The following is a 20,605-nucleotide window of genomic DNA, read 5'->3' as shown; positions in this document are numbered from 1 at the left end:
TTGAATGAAGTTTAACAGCTGTCTTCCTCTTGATTATCCAGAACTGAAATGTTGGAGTGCCTAGGAGACAGTGATTTCCTTGCCAAACTCCATTGCATTCGACAGGCTTTTCAGGTATTTTTCAACATTAAAGCTATGTTACCTAGCCCCAGACCTGCTGGTAGGATATCCAGTGTGCGTGCCCAGGACAACTCTGGCTATCTGTTAAAAATCCTCCCTGCCACTTTGGCATCAGCCTTTCCCACAGCCAGCATGTCCTCTCACTTTTAGTACAGGATGTTTGTTGCTGCAGGTGGGAAAACATTGCTTTAGAGCCTTTGTTATTATCAGTTAAAATGAATTGAATTTGTTATAACAATAATTGATTTTCTAAAAAAAAATATGGTCAAGTAATACTAAAATGTCTAGTACATTTGGGGGGGCTATATAAAACTTATTTTAGATTTCTAGTCGTATCAAGCAGAATTTAAGTTCAAATTAGTACCCTTTAATATTTGTTGATTATAGGTTTCAAGAGCTTTTTTATTTTAGTAAATTTGGACTTCTCTGTGGTCTCTTTGTTGCCATAATACATATGAATTGCAATAATTGTATGAATGTGCTATAAAGATGGCTGCCCATTCAGATTCATTATAGGACTCTTTTTTTTTTTTTTTTTTTTTTACTTTTGGGGATGATTTTTTTTCCCCAGGTAATTCTTTCGGAAACAGCCAACAGGATATTCCTTGCTGAAAGTGGAAGGAAAATTTTATCAGCTTTAATTGTGAAGGCACGAAAGGTAAACTTGTAAGCAAGTTAAAAAAAATTATTGTTCTGTTTAATGATTAAAACGCATCAATTTTTTCTTTCAATATGGAAAAAAAGATGTCATTTGTGGGCTAGTAAATTCAAAATATCAATGGTTTTCAATTGAAGCACAACAAATTATTATTTTTTTTTGGGGGGGGGGTCCGGTCGTGGGGCCTGAACTCTGGGCCTGGGCACTGTCCCTCAGCTCTTCAGCTCAAGGCTAGTGCTCTACTACTTGAGCCACAGCTTCCGGCTTTTTTCTTTCTTGCTTATGTGTTGCTGAGGAATCGAACCCAGAGCCTCAGGCATGCAAGGCAAGCACTCTACCACTGAGCCATCTTCCCAGCCCCATAACAAATTTTTAATAGTTTCAGATAGTGTTTAGATAGTTTTAGATAGTTGGAAAGGTCCACATATTAAAAAAATGCAACTGAGCCAGGCTCTGGTGGCTCATGCCTGTAATCCTAGCTACGCAGGAGGCTGAGATTTGAGGATTGCGGTTCAAAGCCAACCTGGGCAAGAAAATCCATGAGACTCTTATCTCCAATAAACCACCAGAAAACCGGAAGTGGTGCTGTGGCTCAAGTGGTACTGTGTTAGCCCTGAGCTAATAGCTGAGGTCTAGTGCACAGGCCCAGAGTTCAAGCCCCACAACTAACAAATAAATAAATAAATAAATAAATAAAATGCAGCTGCCCAGTGCCAGAGGCTCATACCTGTAATCCTAGCTTCTCAGGAGGCTAAGACCTGAGCATCTGAGGTTTGAAGCCAATCCAGGCAGACAAATCTTAGAGAATTTTAGCTCTAATTATTCAGCAAAAAGCTGGAAATGGAGGTATGACTCAAGTGGTAAAGCACCATTGGTAATGAAAAAGCCAAGTGAAAGCTTGAGGTCTTGAATTCAAGCCTAAGTACCACTACCCACAAATAAATAATTAAAAATAAACATAATACATGGGTTGAGTGTGGTGGTACACACCTGCAATCCTAGTACACAGGGGCATAGATTGGGAGAATCACATTTTGAGGCCAGCCTAGGCAAAAAATTAGCAACAAACAAACTAGGTAGAGTGATATATGCCTATAATCCAGCGTACAAAGGAGGCATAAGCAGAAGGATGATAGTTTAAAGATCCTCTGGGCAAAAACACCATGAAACCCTGCCCAGCACTGGTGGCTCACTCCTACAATTCTAGCTACTTAGGAAGCTGAGATCATAAGATTACGGTTAAAGCCAGCCTAGGCAGGAAAGTCTGTGAGACTTTTATCTCCAATTAACTACCAAAAGGCTGGAAATGAAGGTATGGCTCAATGATAGAGTGCTATCCTTGAGCACAAAAGCTTAGGGAAGCCCGGCGCTGGTGGCTCATGCCTGTAATCCTAGCTACTCAGGAGGCTGAGATCTGAGGATCACGGTTCAAAGCCAGCCCTGGCAGGAGAGACCGTGAGACTCCTATCTCCAATAAACCACCAGAAAACCGGAAGTGGCGCTGTAGCTCAAGTGGTAGAACGCTCGCCTTGAGCTGAAGAGCTGAGGGACAGCGCCCAGGCCCAGAGTTCAAGCCCCACGACCGACCAAAAAAAAAAAAAAAAAAAAGCTTAGGGACACTGTCTAGATGCTTAGTTCAAGCCCCAGAACCAGCACCACCACAAACCACAAACCACAAACAAAAACCCATGAGACCCTATCTAAAACATGAGCATGTCAGGTGCCCATGGCTTGTGCCTTCATGCCTGTAGTCCTAACACCTTGAGAGTCAGAGGACAGGAAGTTTGTGGGTTTTTTTTTTTTTTTTTTGGGTCCGGTCGAGGGGCCTGAACTCTGGGCCTGGGCGCTGTCCCTCAGCTCTTCAGCTCAAGGCTAGTGCTCTACCACTTGAGCCACAGCGCCACTTCCGGCTTTTTTCTTTTTGCTTATATGGTGCTGAGGAATCGAACCCAGGGCCTCAGGCATGCAAGGCAAGCGCTTTACCACTGAGCCAACTTCCCAGCCCCGAAGTTTGTGGTTTGAGGCCAACATGAAGAAAGTTCTGAAGACCCCCACTCAACAAACAAAAACAAAACAAGACATAGCGGTACACACTTATTATCTCAGCTATGCTGGGAGACCTCAACAGAAAAGTCTGAGTGTGGTGACGTGCACCTGTCACCTCAGCTGTGGTGGGAAGCATAAATAGGAAGACAATAGTCCCAGCCAACCTGGGAAAATAGCAGACCTTATCACAAAAACAGCCAGAGCAAAAAAAGAACTGGGTGCCAGTGGCTCATGACTGTTCCTAGCTACTCAGGAGGCTGAGAGCTGAGGATCATGATTTGGGCAGAAAAGCCCATGAGACTCTTACCTCCAATTAATCACTCAGAAAAGGCCAGAAGTAGTGCTATGGCTCAAGTGGTAGAGCACTAGCCTTGAGCACAAAGAGGCTCAGGAACAACACCCAGGCCCTGAGTTCAAGCCCCAGCACTGACAAAAAAAAACCTGGAGGCATGTCTCAAATGGTAGAGCATCTACATACCAAGCATGAAGCATTGAGGTTTAAATCCCCACCAAAAAAAAAAGTAATCCAAAGAGCTTTGATTTATGCTTGGATTATTTACTTATTTATTTTTGGTTGTGGGCCTTGAACTCTGGGCCTGGGCGCTGTCCCTCAGCTCTTCAGCTCAAGGCTAGCGCTCTACCACTTGAGCCACAGCGCCACTTCCACTTCTGGCTTTTTCTCTTTATGTGGTGCTGAGGAATCGAACCCAGGGCCTAATGCATTCAAAGCAAGCACTCTACCACTGAGCCACCTTCCCAGCCTACTTGGCTTATTTTCTGTATAGAAAGTCCATATCCTTTTGACCAAATTGTTTCTTATAAATTATTCAAAATTTGCCATAATGTCTGTAAATGTCATGGTGAGATCTTTCCTTGGATCTGCTATTATTAGCACAACTGTTACTATTTCTGATACCTCATCTCTTGTCTCCCACAATCCTGCCCAGGACCTCCAAGGGACAAGACATAGTATATTCAGAAATCTGGAATACAAATTGAGTCTTACTTTTCTTTATCCTCTTAGGTCTGAAGGAAACAGTGACAACCACTTCATTCTGATACTAAATAGCCACTTTACTGTCGTCAGGATTATTCAGATGATGAGAAAAAAAAATCAAAACAAAACAGGCCTTCCTTACACCATTTGCTCACCTGGTTTTCAGATCAGTTCCCTCACTTTTACAGTAGAATTAGATAAATCATTTACTGTATTTTAGAATGTTGTAATGTTGATTAAATAAATAGGAAAGTAATACAACATATAAAGTGTTAAGTAACTGTAGATCTTCTATTGCTTCTTGGCCTTCCAAAGCAAATGAATAGAAAGGTTTGAAGTGGAGTGTCTCCAGGAGGAGCAGCTGTGTCAGGAGCTTCCTTTAGCCTCTGCCGTAGTGATCACATGCTCCTCCTAGCATAACCTCAACAGGCACACATATTTGAGTAATAAAGGACTTGCTGTGACTTTTTACTAACTCTCATTCTTGGCGTCGGAACAATAGAACAGCAAAATAGTAAGAGAATAGTAAATAATTTCGCAGCCTTTAAAAACGTTGCCTAATTTGGTTATCTGAAATAAGACCAGCTAATTTACTTGCAGAGTAATTTGTTTACTTCATAGGCCTGCGTATTGTTATTAAGTTGAGTTTAAGAATGAAATGTGTTTTCTTCTGCAGAATCCCAAGAAGTTTGAAGATGTTTTTGATGAAATGATCTATTTTTTAGAGCAGACTGATCACTGGGATAGTACTGAAATGGAACTTGCTGCTAGAGGGGTAAATTCAAATTTGTATGTAATATTCCTTCCACTTAATTATTTGGACATATTTACCTGAATGGAAGCCACTGTGTATTTGTCCTCAAATGAGAGTAAAACTAATTGTGCAGTGATAAAATAGCATAATTTTTCTGTTGTCATAAACAACAGCAATGATACTCTTTATACAGTGGGTCAAGTGTTGTAAATAAATGTTTTTATAAAGCCTTCTGAAGGAACTAGTAAGAATTGACTTTGGGATTTATCAAGATAAAGGTAACTGAAAGATACTTTATTTTTTATTATTTATTTATTTTTGTTGGTTGTGGGGGCCTGAACTCTGGGCCTGGGTGCTGTCCCTCAGCTCTGCAGCTCAAGGCTAGCGCTCTACCACTTGAGCCACAGCACCACTTCCAGCTTTTTCTGCTTATGTGGTGCTGAAGACTCGAACCCAGGGCCTCATGCATGCAAGGCAAGCACTCTACCACTGAGCCACCTTCCCAGCCCAAGTTGCTTATTTTTAGTAATAAATGTATTTTAAAAATAAGCCTTTCTAGCTGGTTACATATGTTCATATCTATAAATGCTAGCTACTCAGGATCTGAGGATCGAGGTTTGGAGCCAGCCTGGGCAGAAAAGTCTATGGCATCCTTATCTCTATTTAACCATAGAAACCCAGAGTGGAGCTGTAGCTCAAGTGGTAGACTATTAAATTAGTCTTGAGCAGAAAAGCTAGGGAAGTTTAAGAGGCCCACACTTCAAGCCTGAGTTCAGTACTGGCACAAAACCAAAAACAAAAAGCAAGTGATAGAAGCAAAGTACAGTTGGTTAAGCACTGAAAGGCATACTAGGCAAAGGAAAAGTAGGTTCAAATATTCTTTTCTTCCCTAGTGTTCCCTCACTCAGGAATAGAATCAACTTCCATCCAGTTCTGCAGCCCAGAAACCTGAGATTCACCATTCTCCCCTCCCTGGTCTTCACCACTTTCCATATTCATCTCTAATTACAGTCAGTGTTAACTTCCAAAACTGTTAGCCCTTCTCTCCATTCTTGCCACCTCTATCTTGCCCTAAGTGTCTAGAGCCTTCTGTAATATGCCTCAGAATCTTCGTATTCTGATTTCTTGCCCTCTGCCGTCCTTCCTGAATTAGCTTTCTCCACTTTATTCCCCTCCTCACATTTCTACCAGACTTATCACCCATCTCCTCCTACCATCACCACCCTCCATTTCCCTCCTCCCTAAGTATTTCAAGTACTTTGAGGAATGAATTAAAAATTCTTTTCATGGGCTGGGTGCTGGTGGCTCATGCCTGTAATCCTAACTACTCCGGAGGCTGACATTTGAGGATTGTAGGTTGAAGCCAGCCAGGGCAATAAAGTCTGTGAGACTCATCTTCAGTTAAACACTAGAAAACTAGAAGTGGCTGAAAGTGGTAGAATGCTAGCCTTGAGCAAAAAAGCTCAGAGACAGCACCCAGGCCCTGAGTTCAAACCCCACAATCAACATCAACATCATCATCAACAACAATAACAATTCTTTTCATGGGACATAATTCCTTTCCTGCTTATTTCCCATTGTTTTCTTGTGCTATCTGTTGTCAGTTCAACACCACTGTGTTCCTTTGTAGCTTAGTATCTAGCAGGAGTTTCCTCTTCTTAAAAGGCACACTCCCTGCTATCCAACTTAAAAAAATCAGAACCTCCACTTTATTCTTATTGTGCTTCTCAGAGTGTGTAATCAGATATTTGCTGCCATCTGTCTTCTCCACTATAGACTGTAGGCATGTAGTTGGCTTCCTGTGGAAGTGTGAGCCACTGGTACAGCCTGTGGTAGACCGCAGTGTGCACAAGTGCATGATAAATAGGAAGTCCATGACCTGATGGAAGGACAGACACACATAGCAAAGCAGGCTGAGCAGAATGGATGCTCTAATAGAAGCACCAGTGGAGGATTTCAAAACCAGAAAGTGAGGGTATTAATTTCACTTGCTGGGATCTATGAAGGAGCAGATGACATCCACATGTCATCTGGATTATAATTTCTCCTGGCTAGTTTTCATGTTTGTCTCCCTTTCTGTCAGAGATACAATCTGACCAGCTCAAAAAGCCATGTCGTTTTAAAGTGTAAAATCTGGGATCAGAGTTTAGTTGATCTCTGTAATAACAATCTCTATTTTAATACAGGTGAAAAATCTAAATTTTTATGATGTTGTTCTGGATTTTATATTAATGGATTCTTTTGAAGATTTAGAAAACCCACCAACTTCCATACAGAATGTAGTAAATAATCGCTGGCTAAACTCTTCCTTCAAAGAAACTGTAAGTGAACCATTCATTTAAATTAAGTGAAAATGATTAGAATGGAGAAAATCAGATATATATGTCTATCTGCCTATGGGGTAGCTAATGAGGAAGCTGATCTCTTCTTTTGACATTGGAGGTGCACTATATACTATATAATACCTTTCAGAGGAAACTGTCCTTTTGTAGCTGTACGTGGTGATTTATGCTTATAATCTTAACACTTAGTAGGCTGTTGCAGGAAGATGGTGAATGTGAGGCCAGCCTAGCTACAGAGAAGGATACTGTTCAAAACTCAAAAAAGCCAAACACAGTGGCTCACGTGTATAATCCACAGCATCTTTAAACCTTTAATCTCCAGATGACAGGATTGGGAAGATGGTGATCTGAGCTTAGCCTTGGGGTGGGGGAATCACAAGACCCTATCTGAAAAAAATACCTAAAGCAAAAAGAATGGGGGTGGGGGCTGGGGCAGGGCTCAGGTGGTAAAGCACTTGTCCAGCAAGTATGAAGCCCTGAATTTAAACTGTGTTTCCCCTCCTTCCAAACAAATTAGCATTTTGGCTTTTCCACCAGTCATATCCCTATCCTGGAGGTTAAAAATAATATTGTTCTTTTTTTTTGACACAAGGTTTCATTATATAGGCTGGCATGGAACTCTTGATCCTCTTGCTTCAACCTCCTGAGTGTTTTGGATTATGTGTTTTTAAGGGAGGCCTAGAAAACCTAAGCCAAGTCCATGGATTTAATTAATTCCTAGTACCACTAGAAGAAAAGGAGAGAGAAAGATATAGAGACTTATGTTTCTAAATTCTGTCAAAAATTATAAGAAAAAATAGGCAGATGCACAAATAAGGCAAGTTTAAACTATACATTGAATGTTTTCATTTTCTGTTTTTTATATTCAAATCTCTATTTTACAGTTGGCAGCTTCAAAATTATTTTGAGACTTCCTAATACTAAACTAAAACATTTGAAAAGTATTTTTTCTTCAATAAAGTACGTTTTAATTGTAAGAAAGTGAATGTTCTTCATTTCTTAAGCAGATTTGGTAAAGTAACCTTGATGAAAGTTGGGTCATGCCAGAGTAGGATAAGGTTTCTTCAGAATTCACTAATGACATTTTATTTTTGCTTTGTCATGGGTGTAATTTCTTAGTTCTTAGATAAAACTTTAGCTTTATGCGTAAATGTTTCAACAGTATTATTTCTGAAGGAGAAAATAAACTTTTCATTATACATTATATGTATCTGTGTATGCGCATCTATGTTTATACATGTTCAGTATTTTCCCACATCGAAAATATAAGAACTCTTGAAAATTAAGTTGTAATTGCCAAGGTCACTGGTAGCAGAGTTCATCAATCATTTTCCTTTTCTTGATTTGTATTTCATTTTTAAATTTATAAAAATGAAGTACTGTTTTTGTGCTAGGGTTTGAATGCAGCCTCATACTTGCTAGACAGAAAAATGTCCTTTCACATTAATATTTGTAAAAAATAAAAGAAGTCTACCCTTGTTCTGTTTGTTTATTTTGCTTTAGATTTTTGTTTGGGTTTAGTTTTATGCCAGTAGTGGAACTTGAATTCTGGGCCTGGACACTTTCCCTTAGCTTTTTTGCTCAAGAATAGTACTCAGCCACTTTTGGCTTTTTAGTGGTTAATTGGAAATAAAAGTCTCATAGACTTGGCTACTTGAGCTGGCTTCAAACTGCAATCTTCAGAGCTCAGCCACCTGAGCAGCTGGGATTATAGGCATGAGCCACAGGCACCTGACTTGGTTTAGGTTTGTTTATTTGTTTTGTTTTATGGGGTGGGGGGACATGTAGCCATTCTGTCTTTGAACTTGTAATTCTTCTGCCTCACCCTCCCGAATATTGGGATTACAGGAGTTCATTGCTAATTTTTGTAATAAGTTTGAATTAAGCTTTAAATTCTAATTTAAATAATCAGTCTTTCCTCTTCTTCATATATTTAGGCTGTGGCTTCAAGTTGTTGGTCGGTACTGAAACAGAAAAGGCAGCAGATGAAGGTAACATTCATTGTGCTCTGGATTCTCAGCTGAGTGTATTTTCTGTTGCTCTAATGGAATACCTCAAGACTGGGTAATTTTTGTAAGGAAAAAAGGTTTATCTAGCTCATGCTCTTAGACTGAAAAGTCTAAGATCTACCAGTGACATCTATAAGGACTTTGTGCTGCTTCAACTCATGAGGGAAAGCAGAAAGGCAAGCAGGACTATCCCCATCAGGGATAGTCTTCCTTTATAATGCCAGTTCTTGTGGTTTCTAATGCCATGTGAAGACAAGAAGATTCTCATTGGAAAAAGGCAGCATCTATCCCTGAGGGCTTCACCCCATGACCCAAACATTTCCCACTAGGCCCTACTTAATGCTGCTGCATTGGGAACCAAACCTCAACACAATTTTGATAGAGACAAACTATATCCAAACCATAGCAATCCTTCTGTGAAATAATTTGAGGAACCTGTCAGTGAAACTTTTAAATTGGTGCATGCCTGGCTATGGCAGTGAATAATGGGAACTCTCTCGTAAGTTAGATAAAGGACTTATCAGTACTGGGTGTTTTCTGAAGACTTTCTCCCTTTTCCTTATTACTCTGTGTAGTTCAGTACAGTAAGTGTTGAGGCATGTCTGGAATCTCACCTAAGTGGGAGCAGATTTAGGATTGAAAATAGCTCTAGAAGTGCTTTTGGTATTTTGTTTTTTCACTTAATGGTATCAATATTAAAAAATTTTAAATACAGATGCCTCTACTTGATATAATCCAATTGAGGAATAATGATTGGCTTAGAATAGCTGCTTTACTGAATTCAAAGCCCCACCAAAAAAAAAAAAAGTCACAGAATTTATTCTGTCTGTGTGGTCCATACCTTCTAGCCAATCTCTTCCATCAAGCATTGCTCTCACCACAAACTACTAGTGTGACCTCTGCAGCGAGACTGCCTGAGTTTCAGTGCTACTTACTAGCCATGTGACCTTGAACAAGTTGCTTAACTTCTCTGTGCCTCTGTTTCTATGTCTCTGAAAAAGACATTTTAAGATTCAGTGTAAAGTGCTTAGGGCTAGGGTTGTAGCTCAGTTGGTAGAGCACTTAGCATACACAAAGGCTCTAGTACTGCCAAAGAAAACAAGGAAGTATTTTTGTGTAAATGCCTAGAAAAGTGATGGACATAGCAGCATGTGCTTCTTATTACTAGATTGTGTATTGTTCAAGGACTTAAAGTGTTTTACTCTATCCTTGTATTTTTTTTAAATATATTTTCCAGTGTAGGTCCTTGGGCCTGAACTCAGGGCCTGGGCACTGTCCATGAACTTTATTGCTCAAAACTAGCGCTCTACTGCTTGAGCTCCATTTTGGCTTTTTGGTGGTTAATTGGAGGTAAGAGTTTCATGGACTTTTCCGCCTGGGATGGCTTCAAATTCAGTCCTCAGATCTCAGCCTCCTAAGTAGCTAGAATTACAGGTGTGAGCCACCAGCACCCAGCCCTCACCATGTATTGTTTGTTTTTTTGGGGGGGGGAGGGAGTCATGGGGCTTGAACTCTGGGCCTGGGCGCTGTCCCTGTGCTCTTCAGCTCAAGGTGAGCACTCTACTGCTTGAGCCACAGCACCACTTCCAGTTTTCTGGTGGTTTATTGGAGATAAGAGTCTCACAGACTTTCCTGCCTGGGCTGGCTTTGAACCATGATCCTCAGATCTCAGCCTCCTGAGTAGCTAGGATTACAAGCATGAGCCACTGGTGCCTGGTTTCACCAGTATTTTTATGAGATGAAAATGCCCTATGGAAAATGATATGTCTCTACAGATAAGAAACAGTTGGCTAAGGTACAAAATCTACATGAAAACATTGTTTGACTCTAAACGTTACTTGTATGTTTATTAATTTTCCTAATAGGCTAGCTGGTAATGATTGTTGGTCTGCCCTGGCCAGAGCTGATTGTAGGAAGAGTAACAATTTCAGTTTTTCTACTGGAGAAAGCAAGTACTACAAGATAACAACTTGATTCTCATTTGTTTCCCCGCAGATCTCGGATGGATTTTTTGCACACTTTTATGCCATTTGTGAGCATATAAGCCCTGTTCTGGCCTGGGGTTTTTTGGGTCCTAGAAATTCTCTCTATGACTTATGTTGCTTCTTTAAGGTAGGTGCTTTTTTTCTAAACCAAAAAGCAGATAAGGTTTTATTTTTCTGTTTTGTTTGAGCTTCTGTAGAAAAAGAATATTATTTCGGGGCTGGGGCTCAGTGGTAGAGCGGTTGCCTTGCATGCATGAGGCCCTGGGTTCGATTCCTCAGCACCACATAAGCAGAAAAAAAAAGCCGGAAGTGGCACTGTTACTCAAGTGGTAGAGCGCTGGCCTTGAGCTGAAGAGCTGAGGGGCAGTGCCCAGGCCCAGAGTTCAGGCCCCATGACCGGACCCCCCCCCCCCAAAAAAGAAAAAGAATATTATTTAAGAGTAAAGTTACAAAAGTCATCTAATTTCAGTTTTTAACTGCAGTATTAAATTTGTGACACTTTATAGTAGCATAATTACAGAGACATTGCTTTGTAGGTTTGTTCCTTTATTCTAGAATAGACCTGTCAAGTTCATTCATATTATTAGCTTATTCTGTTGAGCAAAAGAGCTCAGTGACAGTGCCCAGTCCCTGAGTTCAATCCCTAACATTTAATTTTGTCATGTTAAAATGGCACTTGGGAAATACTATGAATAAATTATATTTGTCTGTATTGTGCATGTCTAATATAGAATAAATTCTGGTACATGAATGAGGAATGACATGGGAGTGTAAAGTTCCATACTGATGTCAGAATATATGTTTGCCAAAACACTAGTTATACTCATTATGGTATTTTCTGGCTAGCAGAGTGCCAGAGAAATGTTATTTTTATCTGATTTTAATCTGAGTTGTTTGTGTGTGTGTGTATGTGTGTGTGTACAAGTCCTGAGACTTTGAAGTCAGGGCTTTGGTGCTGTCCCTGTGCTTTTTTGCTCAAGGCTAGTGTTCTACCACTGGAGCCAGAGCTCTGTGTCCAGAGCTCTGTGGTTAGAGATAAGAGTTCCATGGACTTTCGTGCTCAAGCTGGCTTTGAACTGCATCATGAACCTCAGATCTCAGCCTCCTGAGCAATTACGGGTGTATGCTCAGTGCCTGGCTATGATCTGAGTTTTAAGGATCAAATAATAATAAATATAATTGAGTATGAATTTGAAAGTTCAGGTGTTTCATTATGGTACTCACTTTTCAATTGTGCCTATGTGCTCTTAATAAAGTATTTGCATAAATGGTTTAGGAAATGTTTATTTTCTGTCCTTCAGTTAAGTTTTGGCTAGTTTACTTTACCTTCCAAATGTTGGATATCTATTTTAGTGGGAAAAAAATTAGCCCTGGGAATGCAGTCAGCCACTGATGGAGTAACTGGGGAGGAATCATTCCTTGGTTCCCTCTCCTTCCGCTGTAAAATGAAAGGACTTGGTAAGAAGCAATCCCAGCATTCTGGGAATCTGGGAAATACTCCATTGTCCCACTTAGCGTTTAGCTTCAAGAAGACATTTGAGGCACTGTGTGTTACTCTTTGAGAATGGCTTTTTCTTTCCTATCATGCTTAACAGCTGAGATTTCATACTTAATCATACATAGCATACTTAAAATGGCCTTCAGGGCTGGGAAGGTGGCTCAGTGGTAAAGCGCTTGCCTTGCATGCTTGAGGCCCTGGGTTTGATTCCTCAGCACCCATAAGCAAAAAAAAAAAAAAAAAAAAAAAGCCAGCTGTGGCTCAAGTGGCAGAGTGCTAGCCTTGAGCTGAAGAGCTGAGGGACAGCGCCCAGGCTCAGAGTTCAGGCCTATGACCGGACCCAAAATAAAAATTAAGATGGCCTTCAGCATAAGTATTAATTTACTGACATGAAATATTCTTCAATTGGCCACTTCATTTTAGACCTGAAATTATGATATTTATTTATTTTGTGTTTTATACAGAAAATGTACATTTAACATTTATGATTATTGAAATAGTTTATTCCTTTGTCTTAAAGTAATGTCAAACTGGGTGCTGGTGGCTCAGCCTGTAATCCTAGCTACCTAGGAGGCTGAGATTTAAGGATTATTAATCGAAGCCAGCCTAGGCAGGAAAGACTGTGAGACTTTATCTCCAGTTAACCATAAGATAACTGGAAGTGGTGCTGTGGTAGAGTGCTAGCCTTGAACAAAAGAGCTCAGGGACAGTGCCCAGTCCCTGAGTTCAAGCCCTAAAGAACAACAACAACAAAAGTAATGTCAATTCAGTGTACAGAGGTAAGAATGAAAGATTACTAACTAGGCCCTCACATTTACATGGTACTTCAGGGTTACAAGCACTTCTTATTGTTTTCCTCTACTTGGTACCCTGGCTTGAACTCAGCCTCAGATTTAGTTGGCTTACTTGCTTATGTTCTATCACTTGAGCCACACCTCCAGTTGTTGTTGTTGTTGTTTTTAATTGAGATTGAGCCTCACAGATTTTTCTGCCCCAGCTGGCTTTTAACAGATCCTCCAGATCTCACTCCTGTGGCTAGATTACAAGCGGAAGGCACCAGTGTCCGTCCGGCTATGTGTAGAGGTTTCTTTTTTGTTGTTCGTTTGTTTGTTTTGTGCTACTATTGGGGCTTAATCTCAGAGTCTTGTGTGCTCATTTTGCTTTTCTGTCTGGGCTGGCTTTGAACCTCAAACCTTAGATTTCAGCTTCCTGAGTAGCTAGGATTATAGGCATAAGCTACCAGCTACTGACTCAGACTATATATTTTGATACCATCTGCCCTTAGGAATAAGTAGAACAAATGGTATTATCCCATATTTTAAAGGAAAAGAAGACTCAAAGAAAATTAGAGACTCAAAGTTTACATGTTCCTTTGTTCAAGGTCCCTTATGCAGTGAGACCTGAAAGTGGACCTGAAACTCAGATATTTTGGCTTCTGGTTCAATGTTTACTAGAGTATTAGTAACTCTTTATTATATTTAAAGTCATTTTGGCCTAACGATTATTAGTTTGTTTTGTGTTCATTTTCCAGAATCAAGTTCTATTCTTTCTCAAAGACATTTTTGACTTTGAGAAGGTGCGCTATTCAAGTATAGAGACTTTGGCTGAAGACCTCATGCAGTTACTCATTCGTCGCACTGAACTTTTAATGGCCTATCTGGGAGCAGACGCTCTGAGACAAACCAATAGCTGTACAAGCAGTCACGCTCACGTTATGTCCAGTGGGCTCTTGGAAGGCAAAGTGCAGTAAATACTACCAGACTCATACAGTTTGAGAGTGCTAGGAAATGTTTCAAGGTGTCTGTTGGTTTTGTCACTTTCATTGTAAAATCAATAGCATAGATAGATGCAGTGGACTCAGGGAAGAAAAAGAAACTCATAGATAATGAGTGACTATACTGCACTTAAACAGAAATCATCATTGAATCTTTGTGTACTGTATCCAGACTAACTTTTAGCAATCTACAGGCAGTAATTTAGGTGGTGAAATGTTCTATATTTTGTAAGAATATTGCTTGAACTGAAGCCAATACTTGCAAGTTAAATGATTTATTGTCTTCACACTGTCTGAAATGTCTAGTACCAGTCTCAAAACCTCGGGTTTTATGCTTTGCACCTTGAAAACACATTTAAGCCCAGGCCTACACATTTAAGAATAGACTGCTTTCAGTGTCAACATATTTAACTTTGTCTGAAAATGTATTTTAACTGCCAAATTAGTCATTTGTTTAATCAGATTTAAGCAACAGTGATGTTTAATATGTACTGCTTACAGTATGGCTTGTATATTTGCAGATTATTTGAATCAGAGAAATTGTAATTGCTGTGTATTGTTATACAATATTTAAATGGATTGACAGTAAGAAGTTTACAATTTATATTTCATGTTAAATTGACTGTAGCTTCTCAAAAATATTTGGGAACTCTTGTTCCTATTAGTCAATGATGGAGACTGGAGTACTTTTTGCCTTTTTATAAATTAGAATTTGTTTTTTTTTGAATGAATATTGATTTAAAAGATAACACGTATCCAACCTTTTTATTGTAGTTTTGAGACTAATGTCCAACATCTAAGGCATTGACCTTGGTGTAATAAAATAATGTCTCCTTTTCCTTCCACAAGACAGGCTTTTACTTATGGCCACTGGGAACTCAGCAGCATATTGGGAACTTGTTGTATTTTTCCCCTATTTTAATTTATCCATGCTTTGAATCTAAGGCGGTTTTTGTTTATTTGCTTGTAATGTGTGTGTTTGAGCCAAGGCCTGGTGCATGCTAGGCAAGCACTCTACCACTGAGCTTCATCTCAGCTCTGAATTTTAGGGTTTTAAGAAGGTTTTATGTTTTGGGGTGTTTTCCCCCGACTATAAACAAACTATTTTGAATGATATGAAAGTATATTTTGCATCCTTTCTGATAAATATATGAACAAATGGCTTGTTCGTTGGAAGGTCTTCAGAGTGTATGAGATATTTTGTGAGCCACATTCACTTCTTTTTAAATTATATGCCACATGTCTGAAGCAGCAGACTCCGTGTATATGGTAGTGGATTAGATTTGCCGATTTTGCTCCTAAAAAGAGCTCTGTTCATTTTAAATGAATTACATCAGAAGGATCTGAAATGCATTTCAACTAAAGTGCCTATAGTTGGGTTAGTGAAGAGGAGTGCAAAAAGCATAATTTTTTTAAGGTTTTCAATTTATGTATGTGCCATAATTATGTAGTTACAAAACATAAAATTCAGAATCATTTCAGCAGGAGCAGTAAACATGGACTATTACTCTCATTGTTTTTGAGTATACAGCTTCCTGAAGTTTTTTTTTTTCAGATTTTTTTTCTATAATATAATAGTTGTACAGAGGAGAGTTCATTGTGACATTTCTATACATGGTGCATACAGTGTACCCTAATTAAACTCACCCCCTCTATCTCTGTCCCTCATCTTTCTTCTCTCCCATTCTTAAAACAATTTTAATGTGTTTCATTGTTCTGTTTTCATATATGCCTATGAAATACTTTGACCGTTTTCCCCAACCTTCACTTTCTCTGTTATTTCTCTTCACTCCCACTGATATCTTTTCTAACTTAATAATTGCCTAGTTATAATTCTTACTGATGGAAGATTAAATGTATCAAATGAAAAATATCACTATGTAATGTTTAACTTTGTACTTTAGTAGTAGGTGTTTTTACTTTATTGTTGAGGTATCATTGACACACATACATGAGTGCATAGATATAGGTTTCCACCACCATGACATTCAAGACAGTTATTAAGTACATTAATTTACTCATCTGAAGGCTCACATTTTGTGCTGTGTTTTTAAACATAGGGATAAGTAAACTGTTTATTAATGCTGCTATTATCTGAGGTAACTCTGGGGAATGCATGTCATCAGGTAAGGTAAATGGCTTTCCAAAGTGTCTTAACTTTCCCCCCTTTTGTGTTTCAGCTAAAGAAATAAAAAATGCCCATCTTCAGGAATTTAATTTGTCAAATTCAGTGCTTAAGTTTGGGTGGTAATTGGTTGACTCAGTAGCTACCGCATTAGCAAGATGCTTTCTTTGTGGCCTTTGACAAAGAGGTAAGAATGACCAAATAGAATTTCAGGGCAGTAAGCATAGTTTGACAAAGCCTCTTTATTGTTGAGTGAAGATACTTGACTTTTTTAAAGGAAGCATCCCCAACATTTCTGACTGCAGAAAAGTAGTAAGACATGCTGACCAGTTTTCATTTACCTTAAAACTGGATTAAACAGAACAGTAGTGCTTTAAAAACAATTCATTTTTGCTTTTCAAGAAAAACAATTATTATTATTTTTTTTTGGGCGGGGGGGGTCCGGTCGTGGGGCCTGACCTCTGGGCCTGGGCGCTGTCCCTCAGCTCTTCAGCTCAAGGCTAGCGCTCTATCACTTGATCCACAGCGCCACTTCCAGCTTTTTTTTTTTTTCTGTTTATGTGGTGCTGAGGAATCGAACCCAGGGCCTCATGCATGCAAGGCAAGCACTCTACCACTGAGCCACCTTCCCAGCCCTTGAAAGCAATTATTTTTAAATGATTAATCTAAAGCCTTTTAGAGAAGAACCCTATTTAACACGTATTCCTGGTGGTATTATCCAAAAATTAAACTGCCAAAATGGCTGCCATTGGATTCTATGTGTAATTATTATAAAGAGGGCTTTTTCCTCCTTTTTGGAAGAAAAAGTACAGGTGTTCAGGTGATTTACATCTGATATTTATTCTTTTTTCTATTTTGGTTTCTCTATATTTTTGTTTAACTAAACAAGTAATTATTGTTTCTAAAAGTTAACAATGCACTTCTTAAATGTCAAAATGGAACCTTTTTTTTTTTTTTTTTTAAAGAAACCAGGTTTCCATACTGTTAGGGTCAGCTCCAAAGAATTTCCTGTTTCTCATGAAGTAGTTATTATTTTCATCTATTAGTGATGCTTCTATTCATTTGTTCAATATAAAAAGTATTTACAAATGTTTTCTTGCTTTAAGATATAACATTTTCTACTTACTTGCCAAGTGATTATTTACTTTACAGAGCATTCTGTTTATTTTTCCTTCAAGCCTAGGAAATAGAAATGCCAAACTAATATTTAATTTACTTCTGTAACCTTTCATAATGAGAAATTTAAAATTATGCTTATAGCCCACTTTCGTTTATCTTAATGTATGTACTCAGAAATTAGTTGGGATGTAAATTTCAAAGTGATTATAAACATTAAACTGAATTCAAATCCTTTTTCACTTGAATTATCAAGAAGTATATATGTAAGATTTATGTTACAACAATACGATAAATGGAAATAAAGACATCCTTTTTTACCTAGTAATTATATGACATTATTGTTTTGTTTTAGGATAGTCATGTTTTAGCTTCTTTTGGCTGATCTCAGTAAATGTATGCATTGCTTCAGTGTAAGGACTGAACTTATTAATATGTCTAAAAGTAAAGCACTACAGTAGCAGAAAAAATAGCACTGATTCTCTAACTGAAATAATCATTGTCATGTGGATGTATCTCTACTGCCAAATAAAAAAGCAATGGTACCATTTGATGACGTGTTGCCTATTGTGAACAATGTGTGTATGACTGAGGTCACAGCTGCCTCCTAGACACGGTAAGGAGGCACTCAGTTGACAAAGCATGTGTATAAGCACAGACAATTCTGCTGTAGGAGCCCAAAAGCTAAATATAAAATACTACCAATTGGGCTGGGAAGGTGGCTCAGTGGTAGAGCGCTTGCCTTGCATGCATGAGGCCCTGGGTTCGATTCCTCAGCACCACATAAGCAAAAAGAAAAAAGCTGGAAGTGGTGCTGTGGCTCGAGTGGTAGAGTGCTAGCCTTGAGCTGAAGAGCTGAGGGACAGCACCCAGACCCACAACAAGACCTAAAAGTAAATAAATAAAAAATAAAATCCTTCCAAATCTTACCTTCATGAACTACCATGAAAATAACACAGTTTTTCCCTTGTTTCCTTACTGTTTCTTTTCTTTTTTTGGGGGGGGGGGTGGGGGGGTCTGGTCATGGGGCCTGAACTCTGGGCCTGGGCGCTGTCCCTCTACCACTTGAGCCACAGCGCCACTTCCGGCTTTTTTCTGTTGGCTTATGTGATGCTGAGGAATTGAACCTAGGGCCTCATGCATGCAAGGCAAGCACTCTACCACTGAGCCACCTTCCCAGCCCCATCCTTACTGTTTCTTACCCATGTCTGAGTCGACTTTTTTTCTGCACTATCCTTCCTACCTCCTGAGGCCTTGAATACATTTCCCTGACACTTCTTACCCTGGCTTTCCTCTCTTTCTTTCTCAGTTGCTGACATCTTTGATCAGGCAGCACATGCTTTTTGGTCCGCTGGAGTTCTTTGGCTTTTCCTCCATCCAAACAGTTAAAAACTCTACAGTAACCTTATTATGTGGGCAAGGAAGTCTGGAAAAGAAAAGACAAACCTTCCTTCTATCACTCTTGTTATTCTCTATTTAAAAGCAATGACATGACAAAGCAGTGGCAACATCAAATACCAGCCCAGCGTTTTGCTTTGAACTGTGCCTTATGTGTGTCACAGAGGCTTTCACGTAAAGTACATTTATAAATAGAAAGTTACAGAGCTTGGATAATTTGCTATGTATGAAATATCATCCTTGAATGTGGAGAATCACTTTGACATCTGAAAGCAATTGAAATAAACACCTTTCCAGAACTTTGCTAATTCACATTAAAACAACAACAACAACAAAAACCCTAAATACTAGCTGGGCACCATTGCTCATACCTGTAATCCTAGCTACTCAGGAGGCTGAGATCTGAGGATCATGCTTCAAAGCTAGCCCAGGCAGGAAAGTCCTTGAGACTCATCTCCAAATAACCACCAGAAAACTGGAAATGGGTCTGTGATGAGTGCTCACCTTGAGCTGAAGAGTGCAGGACAGCACCCAGGCCCTGAGTTCAACAAACAAAAATAAAACAACCAACAAAAATAAAAAAAACTAAATAGTGATATCAGTAGATAATTAAATAGGTTAAAGCGAGTATGTTTGTTACTTTCTTTTTCCTTTCTCCCTCCTCCCTTTCTCTCTCTCTCTCTCTCTCTCTCTCTCTTTGAGACAAAAGAAGTCTTGGTACATTGACCAATGCTGGTTACAAACTCCTAGTGTCAAATAATCCTCCCACCTCAGCCTCCTGAATAGCTGGGACTACAGGTATGAGCCACTGTGCTAAGTTCATCATTATTATTGCTGCATAACAAATTATCTCCAGATTTTAGCAGCTTGAAATAACAAACATATCCCATATTATCTGAAGATTAACCAAGGAATGGCTTACTCTCGTGGGTCTCATGTAGACTCCCCTAAGGTGTGGTCAAAGGCCTGATTGGGGCTGAATGCTGTAGTTTGGCTTTGCCCCTCCCCCAAGACTCCTGTCCTCTGAGCTTGGTTCCCAGTGTGGCAGTGATGAGGTGGTGGGGCCTAGTGAGGATAATGAGGTCATGAATGAATTTATACTATGTTGCGGGAATAGGTCAGGTAGGAGGAGATTCGTTCCCATGAGAATGGGGTGTTATGAAAGAACAGACCTGGCCCTGGCTGCCTTCTTGCTTGCTTGCTCCCTTCTTGCTTTCTTGCTCTTGCACATGGCTGTGTCTCCCCTGTGCTGAGATGCAGCCCAGAAACCCTCACCAGAATGCCAGCCGTGCTGTTCAGATCAGCCAGCCACTGCAATCGTGTGCCCAGGAAACTTCTTGCTGTTGTTTGCTTTCTCAGTATGCAGTGAGGCTTGAACTCAGATAGGGTAATGCAGTTTTACTCTGGCTGGTCTTGGACCACATCTTTCTACCTATACCTCCCAATATATGCAGAACACAGGCATACCATTATGCCTGGCTTATTAACTGAGCCTTGACTGTGATCTTGCCACTCCGTGTCTCGTGAGCAGCTATGATTACAAGCCAATATGCCTGGAAAGAGAATTTATTGTGGTTAGGTTATAAGGTGATTTTTTTTCTTCTGGCAGTACTGGGGTTTTGCTCTTTTTAAATGGATTTCCCAGCATCAGGTATTCTGTTATATCAATACAAAATAGATCAGTAGGCTGGAAGCGTTGCTTCCAAGATGTGCTCACTCATGTGCTGTTGTCTGAAGGCCTCAGTTCATTGCTGGATATTGGCACAAGACCTTAGCTCCTTAC

At 39.5% G+C, this 20,605-nt stretch overlaps 1 protein-coding gene across 1 annotated transcript in view; it reads left to right on the top strand.

Moving 5' to 3' along the window:
- Miga1 (mitoguardin 1) overlaps window positions 1–16,738 on the top strand; it is a 65,163-nt gene extending 48,425 nt beyond the window's left edge. Inside the window, exons 10-16 of the mRNA XM_042683718.1 lie at window positions 42–114; window positions 692–778; window positions 4,498–4,596; window positions 6,762–6,896; window positions 8,855–8,908; window positions 10,922–11,038; window positions 13,941–16,738. Coding sequence (XP_042539652.1) covers window positions 42–114; window positions 692–778; window positions 4,498–4,596; window positions 6,762–6,896; window positions 8,855–8,908; window positions 10,922–11,038; window positions 13,941–14,159 — 784 coding nt within the window. The 3' untranslated portion in view covers window positions 14,160–16,738. The remainder of the gene's footprint in view (window positions 1–41; window positions 115–691; window positions 779–4,497; window positions 4,597–6,761; window positions 6,897–8,854; window positions 8,909–10,921; window positions 11,039–13,940) is intronic.
- Window positions 16,739–20,605: the final 3,867 nt, after the last annotated feature.

This window comes from Dipodomys spectabilis, unplaced genomic scaffold, assembly GCF_019054845.1.
Source record: "Dipodomys spectabilis isolate Male_0828 unplaced genomic scaffold, ASM1905484v1 ptg000002l, whole genome shotgun sequence".
Classification (NCBI taxonomy): domain Eukaryota; kingdom Metazoa; phylum Chordata; class Mammalia; order Rodentia; family Heteromyidae; genus Dipodomys; species Dipodomys spectabilis.
This window is presented reverse-complemented; position numbering and strand designations above follow the sequence as displayed.